This window comes from Rhinolophus hipposideros, assembly GCF_964194185.1.
Source record: "Rhinolophus hipposideros genome assembly, chromosome: 18".
Lineage (NCBI taxonomy): Eukaryota > Metazoa > Chordata > Mammalia > Chiroptera > Rhinolophidae > Rhinolophus > Rhinolophus hipposideros.
The window spans coordinates 12,272,073-12,290,026 of NC_138064.1; the positions used below are offsets into that span (position 1 = coordinate 12,272,073).

The 17,954-nt window shown below is 45.6% G+C and overlaps 2 protein-coding genes across 3 annotated transcripts in view; one reads left to right on the plus strand and one right to left on the minus strand.

Annotated features, from left to right (window-relative positions):
- Positions 1 to 5,845, plus strand: part of SCRN1 (secernin 1) — a 61,084-nt gene extending 55,239 nt beyond the window's left edge. Inside the window, exon 9 of one of the 2 annotated variants that reach the window (XM_081079843.1) lies at positions 5,505 to 5,845. The gene's annotated coding sequence lies outside the window, so the exon portion shown is untranslated. The remainder of the gene's footprint in view (positions 1 to 5,504) is intronic. The other variant, XM_081079845.1, reaches the window with a different exon arrangement.
- The window catches only part of WIPF3 (WAS/WASL interacting protein family member 3), a 79,948-nt gene continuing 65,727 nt past the window's right edge, over positions 3,734 to 17,954 (minus strand). Inside the window, exons 6-9 of the mRNA XM_081079840.1 lie at positions 15,618 to 15,767; positions 14,514 to 14,615; positions 7,884 to 7,960; positions 3,734 to 5,950 (exon numbers count right to left, since the gene is read on the minus strand). Coding sequence (XP_080935966.1) covers positions 5,927 to 5,950; positions 7,884 to 7,960; positions 14,514 to 14,615; positions 15,618 to 15,767 — 353 coding nt within the window. The 3' untranslated portion in view covers positions 3,734 to 5,926. The remainder of the gene's footprint in view (positions 5,951 to 7,883; positions 7,961 to 14,513; positions 14,616 to 15,617; positions 15,768 to 17,954) is intronic.

Sequence of the window (17,954 nt, forward strand, 5' to 3'; positions counted from 1 at the left end):
AAGGGGTTATATTTTCTTGACTTGTAAGAAAACCCAATCAGTTCAGCAGTTTCCTCCATTTTGTACCATTGTGTGGATAAGTTTACTTTTTAAATATAAACACAAAACCACAAGATACCACCTCACACCCATCACAATGCTACTATCAAAAAGAAAAAAAATGACAAGTGTTGGTGAGGATATGGAAAAATCAGAAACCCTGTGCACTGTTGAGGGGAATGGAAAATGGAAAACAGTATGGTGGTTCCTCAAAAAAATAGAAGTTCCACATAATCCAGAAATTCTATTTCTGAGTATATACCCAAAAGAATCGAAAGCATGGTCTCAAAGAGATATGTGTACATTCATGTTCATAGCAGCATTATTTATGAAAGCCAAAAGGTAGAAGCAACCCAAGTGTCCATTGATGGATGAATGGATAAACAGAATATGGTATATACATATAAAGGATTATTACTTACCCTTAAAAAGGAAGGAAATTATGACATATGCTGCAACATGGATGAATCTTGAGGACATTATGCTAAGTGAAATAAGCCAGTCTTGAAAAGGCAAATATTATATGATTTCTCTTATATGAAGTACCTAGAGTAGTCAGACTCATAGAGATAGAAAGTAGAATAGTGGTTGCCAGGGGCCGGGAGGAGGGAGAAATGGGGAATTGTTTTTTAAGGGGTATAGAGTTTAAGTTTTGCAAGATCATAAAAGAGTTCTGGAGATTCGTTGTACAACGTGAATGTACTCAACACTACTGAACTGTACACTTGAAGATGGTTAAGGTGGTAAATTTTATGCTATGTTTATTTTACCACATGTCATGCTGGGTGTCATGTGGGATCTCTGCTCCCGCTCCCCACATAAGGATGCAGGACACGGTAAGGCCAAAAAGGAACACCCACGGAGCCATAGATAGGGGAATCATACCACTATATTCTTGCTGGCGGCTGCGTTGGAGACACAGGAAGCAGGAGCCACACGAGCCACAACCCGCGGTCCCAGTCCATTTTTCTGCCAACCAACCTCACTTGCCAACTGCAATCCGCGCCTCTCTGCAATCCGCAATCCGCAATCCGCAATCCGCGCTTGCTAGTTTAGCCTTGGCAGTTGTATTAGTGGCTAATGGCTAACTGGTAACAGCTGATGACCATCTACTACCCGAGCCAGCACCTTTCCACGTGAGGCTGAGAGCTTGGAAACTGCACTCCAGGCTCTATCCCCACACCACAATTAAACAAAAGCCACACTAAAAACAGAAGTCTGGCTGCTGGCATCTATGCCAAGCATCTTTATTTTAAAGCCATTAGCAGGTCCACACGAGGAAAGAAAAACCAGTTGTCTCCATTCTTGTGACTTAGACATGCCCGACTGCTTCCATGGTCCTGTCTCCACCATGACAGGCAAAATACAACTGAATATCTTGTTCATGATAATAAGACTTAGTCACTGGCAACGACAGACGTATGTCAAGGTCAGACTCATTGTCTGCCCCATTTATATGACAAGGAACTGCTAACTCTTTAAACGTTATTTCCAGCTCTTTTTCCCCCCCATACACATTTTCCTGCAAAGCTCCAAGGTAACAAAGCCTGTATTAGTTTGCTAGGGCCGCTGTAACAACGTAGCACAAACTGGGTAAACAACAGAAATGGATTGCTCACAGTTCTGGAGGCCGGAAGTCCAAGTTCCAGATGTCGGCAGGGTTGGTTCCTTCTGAGGCCTGCGCGGGAGAGGAAGAGACTGTTCCAGCCCTCTCACCTGGCTTCCGGTGCTTTGCTGGCAGTCTTTGGCATTTGATGGTTTGTAGACATGTCAGCTCGACCTCTACCTTCATCTTCACATGGCGTTTTCCCTGTTTTGTGTCTGTCTGTGTCCAACTTTCCTTTTTATAAGATGTGGGGACAGAGTCCCAGAGAGCAGTTTCCAGGCTCTCAGCCTCATGTGGAAACGTGCTGGCTCGGGTAGTAGATGGACATCAGCTGTGACTAGTTGGCCGTCAGCTGTTACCGGTTAGCCATTAGCCACTGACATAACTACCGTGGCTGAGCTAGCAGGCGTGGATTGCAGTTAGCAAGTGGGGTCGGTTGGCAGAGAAGCGAATGGCAGATTGTGGATTGCATGCCTCCTGCTTCCTGTGTCTCCAACCCAGCCCCCAGAGAGAATAGAGAGGTATGACTCCCCTATCTATGGCTCCGTGGATGTTCCTTTGTGGCTTCACCATATCCTGCGTTCTTATGCAGGGAGCGGGAGCTAAGACACCGCATGACACCCCATGTGCCATAAGGACACCAGTCATATTGGATTAGGGGTTCACCCTACTTCACATGACCTCATCTTAACTAATTACCTCTGCGATGACCCTATTTCCAATTAAGGTTTCATTCTGTGGTACTGAGGTTAGCACTTCAGTATATGAATTTTTGGAATACAATGACCCACAACAGAACAGATTCACGAAGGAAGCCAAGCCTCCCAGGGCATGGAAGTTGCTTCTGGAGTCCAGAGCCTTCCCATTAAGTTGCTCCCCTCATCCCTGAAGGCACCACCTCTCACCCTTAATTCCATAAGTGCCTAAGATTATGGCTACTTTACCACCCTCCACAATCAATGACTTTTAAGTTCACCATCCACTTTGTCAATTATCTCGGGCTATTGTTTTTCTATTCTACTCCGAAGGGCTCCTTTAAAGAGCTGATCTGTACCTCCACTAATCAGAGAGCTGATAAAACAAGTCAGGTCCTTAACTAATTTGGATGCAAAATGTGTAGCCGCTAACTTTGAAATGAGTTTCTAGATGAGATTTATTTTGGGAACGTCTATGAATTTTAATTACTGCTCACTTTTTATCCAACAGCAGAGCTCGTGGAGTGTGGTCTGAGCAGCTCAGCAAACGTCTATAAATGGACTGCCTGTAATGCAGCCAGCAAGAGCTCTGTTTGCGACTGAGCACGTAATAAGCACACTGGTTGTGCCCCAGTATGTGGGGTGTGCCAACACCTGGGTCAGGGTCAGGGCTTGCCCAGGCATTATGTCGCTGAATCTTCACCACTCTATGCTCAGGCACATATTTATGTCTCCATTCTACAGATGAGGAAACTGAAGCACCGACTGATTAACTTCCCCAGACTTGTAAGAGGCAGAACAGAGATTCAGGTCCATGTTTGCCCCTGAGCCAGCTTACCTAGCAGGTACACCTCAGCTCCCTTGTACCAGGTTCCGAAGAGTACACACCTGACAATACTATAACGGAAATTGAGATGACACCGCTCCCTGTGGGAGATTTTTTTGAGGGGTTTGCTAACTTGGGGAAGGGTGTTAAGTGTACTGTAGGTTGAAAGTTGTTCCATTTTAGCACACATTAGAGGAATTTATAAGCAATGCTCTCTACTCATGTTATATTAATAAAACGGAATAGAGTGTTATGTACTTTTTCAAAAATATATTTGAGAAAGTTTTTCCCTTGGTTGGTTTTTCCAAATACCCATTAGCTTAGTTAGCTCACAAGCACCAGAAAAATATTATGACAAAACTATGATTTTGTTGTTTTGTCAGAAACGTCAGCTCAAAAGAGAAACACACCGATTCTAACACAGTATGTTACAACAAGTGTTGGGTGCTGTGTAAAGATTCTTTTTGCTCTGTCATTCTTAGAAGCCCTCCTAATCCTTAAAACTGTTTGGCTGAGACGAGTACTGGTAACCAGAGATGGGTTTTCACAAGGAAATGACCAGAAGTATTTCCACTTATTGAAGTTTATTAGGTACAAAGAAATGAATCTGCAGAGGGAATATCCATAAATATAAAATACACGTAGAACACCGGGGGAGCACAGATGAGTGTCAGCGAGAGTATGCGAGGACGGTTGGGGTGCTGTGACACAGATGCTCATATATGTGAGTATATAGTCAAGGGACAAACCTTTGTCCTGCCAGAGGGACTCGGTGTACCAGCACATGTTCAAAGTGCCTGAATTCAGTGACAGGTCTCCAGGAGAGATGCGATGCCCGATTCCTGAGATTTCTCGCTAATTGCGATTTTTGGTTTCTGCTCATTCCTTCTCTCCGTCCTTGAATGGTTGCATTTTTAATTCCTATCCCAGGGGTACAGAACACGCTCGTATACACAGCTCCTCAGGGCAGGCAGTGCATGCTGAAGGTGGGACTGCCTTCGTGTAAAGCCTTCTTAACCTTGATCATTAAAACCTTTGTAGTCATTTTGTACAACTGGGAGGGAGGTGGAGTGGATCCTATTATAATTAAGAAGTTCTGACCTTTCGGAAACCTTCACAGAACCAATGAAACAAATCAGTGATGCCCAGGGCTGATGACCTGGAAAAACTTCTTTTTCATTGATTTAGCTGTTACAATTTGGCATGATGTATTCCCCAGAGAAGGGAACTTGACCTTGCTCACTTGCTTCTATCTGGACGGAGGAAGCATGACAATAATGTAGGATAGCATGTTAGGCTTTACTCCAGACCACAGCTAGATGTATGTGGTCACATGTTTGCCCAAACCCTCCTCTCTGTCTACTTTTTTGGGGTGGCTTGTTCTAGGCACGATATCCTTGAGGTGGGAGCGCGTGAGTGGATGGTTCTAAAGGAAACTTAGTTTTCACTGTTCTTCCCGCCTCTCCCTCCCTGATTTCCTTTAATCTGCAGCTATTTTGAGCACAGACCAGGGATCATTTTGTTCCTTTCTACTTTGTCCCCTTCCTCTGTCACAGCCTTCCTCTCCAAGGACAGGGAGCATTTGGGGTCATGTGGCAAGTAGCTCAAGACAAAGGGTGTGAGAGCAGCAGTCAGAACCCATCCTGACATGGTCCATATTCAGGGGTGGCCGAATTTGCACAATGCTCCCCCCACAGAGAGGTGACCACCACAGGGAACAGGAGGTTAGTTTCTCTCTTTAGCTCAGAATTTAGCGAGGTTTTGCCTGATAGTTGGTTCCAGGTTTCCCAAGGGTCGGGGTGGAGGAAGATTATTTCATAATACGTTTCGGTCTACACTTTTTCAAGTCATATTTTCCATGGAAATCCTGCACTTGGGGTGAGGTTGGGGGAGACCTCTGAGATAGGATTAGTAATTTACTCTAATAATGAGTTACGTAGGTTTCTAACTTGCAGGGGAAATACCAAAATCTCCTAAAGCTCACCCACCTCTCCCAGACAGCCAGGATGGGCCTGGGAACGTGGAGGGAACAGGAGGCAAGTCTCGGGGACTTGGGCATGAGGGGCACTGTAAACAGAACATTGGCTACTCGTAGGATCATTCAGTTACAAAAGGGGCCCTGTAGACAGCATTGGAGGGGCCAAGTCCACTCCTGCCTTTATTTTGTGTTATATTTACATTAGGCAGTGAAAAAAAAAATTCCCTGTACTGCAAAAGCGGAAGCGAGACATGACATCTCGTTCACTGGAGGTTGTATGGCATTGTCTGGGTGTGGGGACACATACTACTCTCTCTGAGTTGCGTCATTTATAAGGCATTATTTGGTTTGATTTTGCAGTTTGTACGCTGAGCATATAAAATCATGCCGATAAGAAGCCATTGTGGATACTATGACTTTGGGACTACTTGCAAACCGCGGAATCTTCTAAAAACGGTTCCAAATCTAGGAAGGGCCAGCCTGCATGCATATTTACAGTCATGGAATGGACACAATGGGTGTGGACAGGGCTCCATCTGCACTGACCGACGAATGCCAAGATGCATTTTACAAAATGGAGAAATGGTGTGTGCGGTTTTTTAAAAAATAAAAGTTGACTACAATACTGATTTAAAGCCTGTGCAAACCACGTATTTACAATAAATAAATGCTCTATTCAGAGCCTGTATGTCAAATGAATTAACAACTTGAGTATGGTGAGGTTCAGACCGTTCTCCTGGGGATACCCAGGTGCTCACAGGGCGTTGGCTTCATCTGTCTTCTCACCGGAGTGTCTTTAAAGATATCTGTGGAAACATGACAACATTACCAGGTGGGTTGAGAAGACTCATTGCACACAAATCACCAACTCAGGGCTGGGCACCGAAGCTTTTTCTCATTCATGCAAGGCTGCCAGGGCCTGAAGGTCCCATCATATGCAAGGAGGTGATTTTGACCCAGGGGGTTGTGGGTAGAAAAGGGGATGAAATGGGATTTGTAGGTCATGGCATGGGCAGACCTCAGGCCATCTTAAAAACATTTAGAGGACTGAGAACCAGCAGATTCACTTGACAGAGAGCTCAGGAAAAGCAAAGGACTTGCTGGAGATCCCAAAACAAGGCAATGGGGAAAGAGAGAGGGCCTCAGGCCTTCAGATTTCCAGCCCAGAGCTCCCACCCATGCCTGGATCACCTGGGTCCATAAAAGAGCCCCCTCGGGGGCGCTGTTTGCTCTGTCTGGAACCCAGTGATTTCTCTCAGTGACTGTTTTTGTCGCACTGAAGTGAAAATGAATTAAGATGGCGTCCAGCTAGACATAAAGAACCAAGAGAGACTTTGTAGTTCCGTCCCTGATTGGATTTTTCCGGGCACAGGTGATTTAGGTGTGTGCCTGCCAAGAGGCTAGCGATCAGACACTGCCCAGTGTGCGATCATCTTTGCCATGTTTGCAGGTGAGAGTGACTCTAACGTGCCAGGAAAAGCAGTGAGGTATAGTGGAAGGAACACTGGATGAGGAGTCTGAGGTCTGGGCCTGTGACCTTAGACATATTCCTTAATCCCTTGGAGTTTGGTTTTCTCATCTGAAAAATGGCTTTAATAGTTTTCTCTCCAGCTTACGTCACAGGGTTAATGAAAGGCTCAAAGGAGATAACATAGGCAAGTTGTCTGAAAAACAGAGAGCCATATAACGTAGGGATGATTATTTTGATTATGACTGTATTTTTCTGATCACAGAAGTAATGTCTTCATTGTAGAAAATTCCAAAATTGCAGAAACGCACCAGGTAGAAAATAAAACTCAGCCATGATCTCTCAGAGCCGATTTAGTCTTCTTTTCCCCTATGCATATGTACATGTACTTCTCCCTTCACTGCAATCATATGCCCATTTTTGAGCCTGTGATTATCTGAGAGTGGTGATTGCAATTCTGGGATGAGCCGTGGCAGAAAATAGGCCTGGTGTTTATCCTCCTTCAAGGAAGGATCCCAGCTTCCAGGAACTTAGTCCTTTCCTTCGTACAGCTGCAAAAAGGTCAGTTTAGCACCAGGCCACCCTCTTTGTCACACAGACTTCTGAAGCAGGAGGAGGCCAGGGTGGGCCTGAATGCATGTTTTCAAAGAATAACAAAGGGCCTTTAAAGATGAGACTGTATCGTGTATCATGAGAGACGTCATTTCGGCTCAGGGTAGGAAACACTGTCCGAGTTGCCTCGTGTGAGAAGAAGGGCATTTCTTCAAAGAGTGTCTTATCTATTGCACAAGCACCTATCTGGTTCCCCTCCCAGCTTTCTTCTAGCCACCAGGACTTGAATTGTGACTACATTTGGCCAAAATAAATGATAATATCGATGGGGAAACCCTCCACCAATGGTGCTGTAAGAAACCATGTATTCCATACATGAGACAGAGCCCTGAACTATGTTTCATACGTGTTATTGAATTTTTCTCCTGGGCTTCTCAAGTCATCGTGATGTGGGAAGAGTGAATGGGGAGTGAATGAGGTGACTGGTGCAGAATGGCTCCCCAGGGCTATGGTCACCAAACTTGCTTTGTGTAGGTAGTAGTGATGCCAGAGATTTTGAAATTGTAAGTGCCTCATTGTAGATGGAAACAAAGCTACACCCAGTGGCTTGCCCTTAGGAAAAATGTAAAGCTGTTGGGGAGAAAGCACACCCTTCACATCTGCGTGCTCCCTAAGGAGAATTCCTGGCTTTATATTCAGACACCTGAGGGACGTGTCACCTGAGCATTTCTGCCTTTGATGTCATCGGAGCTCTGTGCAGCCGCCTCGGAATGGAGCCAGGGACCAGGTGTACGGTCTGAAAGAAACAGGAACAATCTCACCATCTGTTGGCCCAGGGACCGGCTGTGTGCTTCACAGAGAAACTCAGGCTAAACCGGCACTTACAGCGATGGCAAAAGAACCAAGGGTAACGTGAGCCAGTCACCTTCGGGCTGCTGGCCCTGGACTGTGTGTTTCCACCACTGCTTCTGTGTTGCAGACCATGGATACAGAGGCATCACATTCAATGTGCTGGGAGAAGGACAGGTCACGAAGGCCTGTCCTCTCAAAGCACGTGACAGCTGCTTAGTTCAACACAAACCACCCTCTCCAGGACCCCAGCGTGCAAACAAAGGAGTTAAAAACAAAAAACAAAGGAGCAAAAGGTAAGTATGTGTTGACGCAAATCAGGCTCTGTTCCATGAGGATCCAACTCGTTCTCTGAAAAATATTATGTTTAACTATTATACAAATTACATACGAGTATCTCCTTAGACGGTTTTCCCTTATGAGATACCACTAGAATCTCTAAGAATTCACAAAGCAGAGCCGTTCTGCTGAAACAGTCCTTCGTGTGGGCTGTTGACCCACACTAGAGTATCTCAGATTCACTAAAATGGTGGTTTTCAAACTTTGGGTAGCACAGTTGTAATAAGAAATGCTTTTATGTCTCTAACCAATGCCATGCATCTCCTGCACTCAGACCAGCCTGAGTGAGCTCCGGTAAACGCTGCTGCCTCCTGGTAAACGATGGCTCCCTCACGTCCCGGTTAGCTGCTCCCTACAGAGTGGCCCTGAACCTCTGTGCTGGGGCTGAAGCAGCAGAGGCCCAAAGTCCAAGCTGGCTTCAAACTTTATTTTTTATCTTTTGTCAACCAAGCCAGTCATGCACCTTTTCCCAAACCCAGAGATATTTTCATATAAAACAAAAAAATCCATTTTGTAGCCAACCAACAAAAGGCTGAATACTGCACAAATAGAGGAGAATGTCCAGAAAGGATTTACAAACTTGGCTGGCCATTAAAGCTGGCTACAGTCACTTTTAGAACCTCCAGAACCCCCAGAAGCCTTGGAATGCAATCCCCATGGACTGGGCAGCTGGGTTAGCAGAAAGGTGGACTCCTAGGAGAGGCAGATCTAACGATCAGCTCTGAGCCAACATGGTCTCTCCAAGGTACAGTCCACATGGCCTAAGATGGAGAGGTACCAGTGTGACTACATTTGGCCAAAATAAATGATAATATCGATGGGGAAACCCTCCACCAATGGTGCTGTAAGAAACCATGTATTCCATACATGAGACAGAGCCCTGAACTATGGTGTCGAGAACAGCGGACATGGAGCAAAGAGCCTCAACTGGAGCTCCAGCTTTGCCATCAGCTGTGACCCGGGGCAGGTCACTCTACTTCTGCCTCAGTTTCTTCAGCTGGACAGGAAGGAGTTGGGCTAGATGACCTCAAAGGCCTTTCCTGCTCTAACACTGGAGGCCTAGAAGAGTCGCTAATTGAAGGAAATGACAGGTTTCATTGAAACGATAATTCTAGTACCTGCCAGATCTAGACCTTAGAAATTGAATATCTGGCCTTTCCTCTCCTTTCCACTGTCAATGTCACCATTGAGGTCGGTATGAGGGACCCATCATTCCCTCCTCAACCACATCCTGCTTGGAGAAAACTGAAAGGGGTCACCCTACATACCATGGGGCCTCATTTCCCCCTCCACACGTGCTCCAACCAGCAGGGGTGGGGGGGGGTGGGGAGCTGATCATATTCTCTGTCCCAATAATTTGGAATTTTACAATTCGTTTTAATGATTATTAAGAGTAATATATATTTATTATAGAAAACATGGACAAAACAGTGAAGCATAAGGAAAATAAAAATCACCAAGCATTCCACCATCGAGTGTAACCACTTTTAACACTGTAGTCTGTATTTCTAGCCTCTTCTGTTTATTTAGTCAACTTCTTCTCCCTCTTCCTCTCCATATAGGTAATTTCTTTTTAGAATTAAATTTAGGTTCTATTTTATGTACTTTAGTAGACTGGGGGTTTTTTGTTTGTTATGCTTTTACTTCTCAGGTAGAGTTAACATTTTCCCATGTCACTAAATATTCAATGACACTATTTTAATAGATGCGTAGCATTTCCTCCCATGTCTCTGCCTTAATTTATTTAACCTCCTTCTTGGAGATTTGTGCTGTTTTCAAATTTGTTATTCTGTAAATGGTTTGGCAATGTTTATATGTGTGGACGTTTTTATTCATTAATTCAACAAGTATTTATTCAGTGTCTGTGTGCCTGGCCCCATTCTGGGAGCTGGAGATAGACCAGTGAATAAAAATAGACGCTGTCCCCGCCCTCCGGGGCCTTACACTGTATTGGGGGAAAAGACAGGAGCAGTTCATATATAAGATGTCAGGAAGTGATAAATGATTTGAAGAAAATGATAAAGCAGCATGAACAGAACAAAAGTGATGGGGTAGGAAGGGTTGCTATTTCATATGGAGTGGTCAGAAAAGACCTCTCTGATAAAGTGCCATTTGATCAAAGACCCAATGGAGGCAGAGAGGGAGTCTTGTGGATACATAGGGTAAGTGTTCCAGAGAAGGAACAACAGGTGCAAAGAGCCAGAGCAGGAGTGTGCTTGGAACATTCTACAAATTGCAGGTGGTCCATGTTGTTGGAACAAAACGAGGTAGGAGAGAATGGTGGTGGTGGTAGGCCGTTCATGTAGGTCTCGTGAGCCATGACAGGCATTTCTAATAGACTTGGAGAGAGATGGGAATTCACTGGAGGACTCTGAGCGGAGGGTAGCATGACAGGATTTGGACTTTAGAAGAATCACTCGGGCCGCGGTGTGGAGCAGGTTCCTGAAGCATTCATGACAGTGGCTTAGGTCAGGGTGTAAGTGCAGAGGAGTTGAGAGAAATCATTTCAAAGAGGATGTGGGAACAGAAGAGAAAGAAAGAAGTCAAAGATGACTGGGAAGTTTTTGGTGTAACAAAAAATGGGGCAGCAGCGAGCATGCAGTGGGAGGGGAGAGTGAAGAGAGGGCGGTCAGAAAATGTAAGCAAAGAAGTGCTTGAGAAGGAGAGAGTGATGGACTGTGGCTACTGCTTCTGACTACTGGATCTGGCAATGTGGAGGTCCCCTGGTGGCCTTGCTAAGGGCTCTTTCCATGGTACGGCCAGGAGAATGCCTGAGAGGACAAGAGGAGAGGAAGTGGAGATGGTTTTTGCTGTAAGAGGAGCAGAGACATGGCCCAGGGGCCAGAGTGGGTCAAAGAGGATATTATAGCATCTCTGTGGGTTCAGAGGAATAGGAACTTGGTGGGTTCAGAGTCACCTGGAAAGACAGGAACAGTGGAAAGAGTGAGATGTTGGAAGACAGCTTATGAAGGTGTGTGGTCAACAGTATATCAGGTGTGAGTAAGGTAAGTACAGGGCAGAGGCCATTACTGCACAACTTACTCCACAAAGGGCAGTGTCTACTGATTCTCCCGGCCTTGGGACAACTAATCCTTTGATTTGATGACATGAAAAACCAGTACTGTGACAGTTCCTGCAGTACCAGGTAGAGTATTTTCTTTGCTAATGGAAATAACTGTGGGTAGTTTTGTTAGAAGTGTAAAGTAACTCTATTTTAAAATAGGAGTCAGACCACAGTGAGATTCCATTTCATACCCATCAAGATGGCTACTATAAAAACAAACAAACAAAAAACCCAGAAAATAAGCAAGTGTTGGTGAGGATGTGGAGAAACTGGAACCCTAGTGCACTGTTGATGGGAATGTAAAATGATGGGAGTGGAAAATGGAAAACAGTATGGTTGTTCCTCAAAAAACTAAAAGTAGAATTTCCATATAATCCAGAAATTCTGCTTCTGAGTATATAAAAAGAATTGAAAGCATGGTCTCAAGGAGATAATTGTACACCCATGTTCACAGCAGCATTATTCACAACCGTCAAAAGGTAGAAGCAACCCAAGTGTCCACTGGTGGGTAAATGGATAATGTGGTGTATACATACAATGGAATGCTATTCAGCCTTAAAGTGGAAGGAAATTAAATTCTGACACTTGTTATGACGTAGATGAATCATGAGGACATTATGGTAAGTGAAATTAGCCAGTCTCAAAAAGTCAAATATTGTATAATTCCACTTACAGGAGGTTCCAAGAGTAGTAAAGCTCATAGAACCAGAAAGTAGAATGGTGGTTGCCAGGGGCTGGGGTGAGGGGAGAATGGAGTTGTTTAATGGGTATAGAGTTTCAGTTTTGCAAAATGAAAGGAGTTCTGGAGAGTGTTTGCACAACCATCTACTTAACATTACTGAACTACACACTTTAAAGATGGTTAGGATGGCAAAGTGCATGTTATGTATTTTTAAACCACAATTAAAAGTTAAATAAAACAAAAGAGCTAACTAAGCCTGAGGGTATCTGTGTGCTGTGTGTGTGTCAGACGGAGAGAAAGCAAGCAAGCCGGAGGAGGCAGAGGGCGAGAACTGCCACAAAACAGCGTGAAAACACACTCATCTGACAGAACCAGCATTGTCCCCCAGACTATGAAGCACTGTAATCTTGGGGAACCGAGTCAATGGTGAGCAGGAAGAAAACTGTAAGGAGAAATGTAATCAGACAGGCATGACCCACATCACTCACACTAATATAATTAACAAGGTGCTACCGCATGGCTCACGGGGATGGCTGGAACATGGTAATTTAATTGTGCTAGGAGGCTATGGAAGTAGTTTATGTCTGCCAGTGCCACACCAATCTAAAAGCATATCTTATTTTTGAAATTGCAAATGCCCTTTCTGGTCTGTAGGATGTCCGTTCATTTAATAGGTTTTCTTTTCTTTTCTTTTTTTTTTTTAATGGCGTCTACCTGAGTAGATTCTTTTTTGGTGAGGGGAACAGATTTGAACATTTCTTTGAGATGAGAGGAACACAGCACAGATTGCCAAGTGCGCCCTCCTGGTGAGCTGTGTGGGCATCGCTTTTCTTCTATTCTCAGGGATGAGACTGGAAACCATGGGCTCAAAACGCAGTAAGTTTAGATTAGAATTTCCTGAGTCTAAAGGTTGGCCTGTCTGGACCTCCTTTTCCCTACGTGGAAACTTTCTTGGGACTTACGATATGCAAAACACATAGGACAGTGCGAGGCACATCTGAGGTGGTTCACTGCAGTATGACTTACAGTACTTGCAGCGGTGTCACTTACAGTACTGCAGTACTTGCAGCGGTAGCACTTACAGTACTGCAGTACTTGCAGCGGTGTCAATTACAGTACTACAGTACTTGCAGCGGTGTCACTTACAGTACTAAAGTACTTGCAGCGGCAGCACTTACAGTACTACAGTACTTGCAGCGGTAGCATTTACAGTACTTGCAGCGGTGTCACTTACAGTACTACAGTACTTGCAGCGGTGTCACTTACAGTAGTACAGTACTTGCAGCGGTAGCACTTACAGTACTACAATACTTGCAGTGGTAGCACTTACAGTACTGCAGTACCTGCAGTGGTAGCACTTACAGTACTGCAGTACCTGCAGCGGTAGCACTTACAGTACTGCAGTACTTGCAGCGGTGTCACTTACAGTACTACAGTACTTGCAGCGGTAGCACTTACAGTACTGCAGTACCTGCAGCGGTAGCACTTACAGTACTACAGTACTTGCAGCGGTAGCACTTACAGTACTGCAGTACTTGCAGCGGTGTCACTTACAGTACTACAGTACTTGCAGCGGTAGCACTTACAGTACTACAGTACTTGCAGCGGTAGCACTTACAGTACTGCAGTACTTGCAGCGGGAGCACTTACAGTACTACAGTACTTGCAGCACTTTAAACGATCAGTGATTAAGACACTCCATTGTGACCTAGCTGATTTCTCACTTCTATCCCTGGAGTGCGCATGGTAGGTGCTTGATGGTCGGGACCTTGTTTCTTACACTTGTCGTCTCTGGTGTCAGCATGGAGCCTGGTGCATAGTGGGAAGTACATGCCCATCTGCTGAACTTGAACTGAGCAGAAACAGGCGCCTGACACAGCACCTCTCTCCTCCCAATCATCATGGTCTATTTAAACCATAGATGGGCATGATTTCCCTCTGTCCTTCTTTATCCTTCTCTTGTTTTTCGCTGTCTCTTAATTCAGAGAAGTAGTCTTTACATATTATTTTAAAAGCCCACATGGTCACTTCTCTCTAAATGTGCAATCCCACAGGCCAGCAAAGAGAGATCTCTCCCAGGTTGACTCCAAGAGGACCTGTGGTTAGCTCCTTAAACCTAACCTGTGGTTAGCTCCAAAAGCCTCAGAGAGGGGAGAGACAAGGGGGTAAGTTCAGGCACCCAAATCTGATGCTAAACAATTAACTTTGGTATTTTGTAAATACCTCTAAATGAAACCTTGGTGATTGGGACAAATAAACATTCTGAAACTTCCAGAAGTAAGAATAGCATCATTGTATTCTTGCAGTGAAATCATAATGCTATCCTTTAGACAGTCTGTACCCAATCAACGCTCAGCAAGCATCAAATTCTGGAGGGTCAGGGAAAATCAGGAGTCTTATCAAGGTGGCACTTACTTCTAGGGATCTTGCTGGGGTAAATCTTCTGGCATGGTTTATACTCATCCGGAGGAGGAAAGTCTTCCACAGAATGGAATGTGAATTTAGATTCAAAGTCATCTGCACACACAGGAAATGGCAAAGTTACTTTAGTTACTGTGATGACCCAAGTTTTGATAATTTCCAGGAGTACACAGGTTTGTATGCCTGGTGCAAGGGTTTTAATGGCAAGGCTATTCCCCACAAGACATCCATCCATGTCTCAATCGTTATTGTTTAGCTGAGACAAGGGGAATTAAGAAAAGTGAAATCAATAGACTCTCCCCATCACTCACCCCAACTTACTTCAACCAATGGGGAGCAGAAGTGCCCAGGGTCCAGAGTCAGAGGTGGGGAACCTGGCGGCACCAAGGGACCAGCAAAGTCCCTGGGGCCTAAAACCGCTCCTGAGCTCCTGGGGACATCTTTGGTGGGGAGGGGATGGGCAGAACAGGAGTCCTCGGCCTGATTGGTGGGAAGGAGCACGGTTTGTGTCCAGTTGGGGAGTGGGCTCCCCAAAGCAAATGGGTTCTGTTCTGAGCTCTTGATGGCAAGAGGCGAGGGGGCTTCTGGCTCTTTCATGGGTTGAGTCCATGCTTTGTGATCTAGGTTGTATGTCTGACAGTAGCTCAACCCCCAAAGATTTTTGGTCACATCTGACTCCAGGTGACTCTCCTTCCTGCCCCATATTTTTGTCCTAATTATCCCCGTGCCTACTGGGCTTTCGTCCATCCACTCACCTTCTCCAAATCACTCTGTTCTTTTAGCCTTACACATGGATTTCTCCACGGAGGTGCACACACACACACACACACACACACATAGTTTAAACATTAGTTTTCTTCCCTTTTTCTAAGCTCAATCAAAAGGTTGGAGAGTGGGTTCTGGAACCCCCCAGAAAGACTCAAGAGAAACCCTATGTTTAACACAACCTGTAGGTTGTTCTGTATAACAATGAGCTCCCTGTTCCTGCAAAGCATGCACCCTAAAATGATAGCACCACGGGCCTGCAATCTGTCTTCAGGGGCCTGGGAAACCACTGCCTCACTGGCAGCCAGCCTGGCAGACAGTGACCTCACTCACCGATAATATGCAGACTTCCGTTCCGCAGCTGACTTCCGGGCTGCTGTGTCGGGGTCCAGGCTGGGGCCTGCTGGCTCCTGCTCGAAAGCTCTGTGGTGGGTGATCTTGCAGGAGGTGCCGGGGGTGGATTTAGCTTTCCCCCACTGGTCCCTTACAGAGAACATGACAGTGTATTCAGATACAGGAATGGGGATCGCCATATCCTGTTACACCCAAGATCTCAATACCTCACCTTTCACCCTTCTGTGGGTGTAATAGGATATGGTGAGTAAAAGGGCAACCTGCTTGGGACCGAATCCCAATTCTCCCACTGGGATAATAACTCCATCTCTTTGTGCCTCAGTGTCCTCATCTGTCAAATGGGAATCATAATAGTACATACACCTCCCAGGGTTGTTGAGAGGGTCAAATGTGTTGATTTAAGTCAAGTGGTGTGGAGTAAGGGCTCAATAAATGTTAGCTGCGACAATAACATTAATGATGATGACAACCCTTGTCATCAGATGGTACAGCCCACAGAAGGGGAACCATTGCAGAGTCCTGTGAGAGGGAAAAACTGTCGGTGAGGGAGCTAGAAGAACAAGCTGTCAGGGGCTTGCTGTTGTCCCGTTTCTACTCACACTGGTTCCCCCACATTACAGACTCTCGTTTTTCCTTCCAGTCAATCTCAACCCACCCCGCACACCAGGGCCCAGCTTGAATCCCACCTACTTTATCAGACCTTCTCTGATGACCCCTGTCATCAGGGGTCTCTCTCTCTCCCTTGCCAGTACTTTTTTGTATGACTCGTTTGGCAATGAACGACCACTGGCTTGGCACCTCAATGTAGGTAGATATTCTACTCATTCTGCTTCAAGAAATGATGACAATTGCACCACTGGTATCTATGCCAAGATGTTTAGTTATAACTTCTTTCTCTCCCCACCCCCCACGCCCCAGTTGGTCTGAAGCAGAAATGACCTTCGTTTTATTCATGGAAAACTAAGTTTCACATCCAAAACCACAAGGAAGGAGGCCAGAGCATCTGCTCCTGGCCTTGAGTTTCCGCCCTGGAGCAGGCCAAGGCGTCCCACCAGGTATAGGTGTTCTCCCCCACCTGCCAGCATCAGGGATCCCCGCTCCCTTCAGCTCCAGACCCAGTGCAGAAGGGCAGCCTCATGCCCTTACCAGCCATCTGCTCAGCCCCTGGTCCCCTGCCCCCCAATTCCCCACATCCCAGCTGTGTACCCAACTCCACACTCCTGACCTGTACCCCAAATCTGTCACCTCTTGGTCACATTCTCAATCCAAACCAGGCCCATGTGACCAGGGCCCAGAAATCTAGCCTGGAGTTCAAGGATCCAGGGTTGGCCCCCAAGAACTGGCACCATTGTCTAAGGATAAGAACCACTGAGGGAGTCCTAAAAGTCCAGCCCTGCTGGGGACCCCCTCCGTGAAAGACATCGTGAAGCCTCCACCTTCCAATACGAGTATGAGCCACACTGCACCTCCCTCTGTGCCCAGGTCCAAGCTGAGGCTTCCCCCCCTAGCCCATGGCTGGGCCTTGCACTGTCTGATGGAGCCACAGCTGGAATCTGAGCAAAGCCAGGTGCAGGGGTCATGCAGGCAGATGGAAGGGTGTGTGCATACAGGTCCATGCCTGTGGGTGGACAAACAGTGCTCCACGCTCTGCTTTAAGTCGTTTAAGAAAATAATCTCATCCTTCCTCCTCTTTCTGGTTTTCCCTTCCTCAGTACCAGGCTCTACGAGGATTTGCGGGCTCCCACAAATAGACTAACAGGGCTGAGGGGCTGCTGACCCTTCTTTTAGATGAAAAGCTGCCCCTCCATCTAATAAGAGAGAAGGAAAGGAAACCGCGTTTCTGAGGCCCAGCGACATGCAGAGAACTTCAGGCACATCTGGTCACGTACTATGCATACTAATCCTATGTGAAAGGTGCTATTATTTTTATTTCCATTTGTTGAATAAAAAAGGGCAAGGGTCAAGAATATTAAAAAAGAACTGGCATGAAGTTACACAGGGGTAGGTGGGGAAACCAGGATTTGAACTCAGATCTCTCTGAAGCTAAAGCATTGTGGGTTTTTTTAACCACACAATGAACATTTAACAATCACAAGCGTCAAAAGGGGCTTACCAGTACTAACACTGGCCTTAATGGTGAGTAGTCAGCTAAGAAGAGAATGATTAAAACCTTGTTTCTTTTAGGGACCTATTTTAGGAACGTACCTTAAAAATATATATATCCAAAATGTAGACTACAATTATTATAAAAGTTCTGCAGCATTATTGTTAATAACAAAAAATGGAATCAACTTCAATAACTAAACATTAGAAATA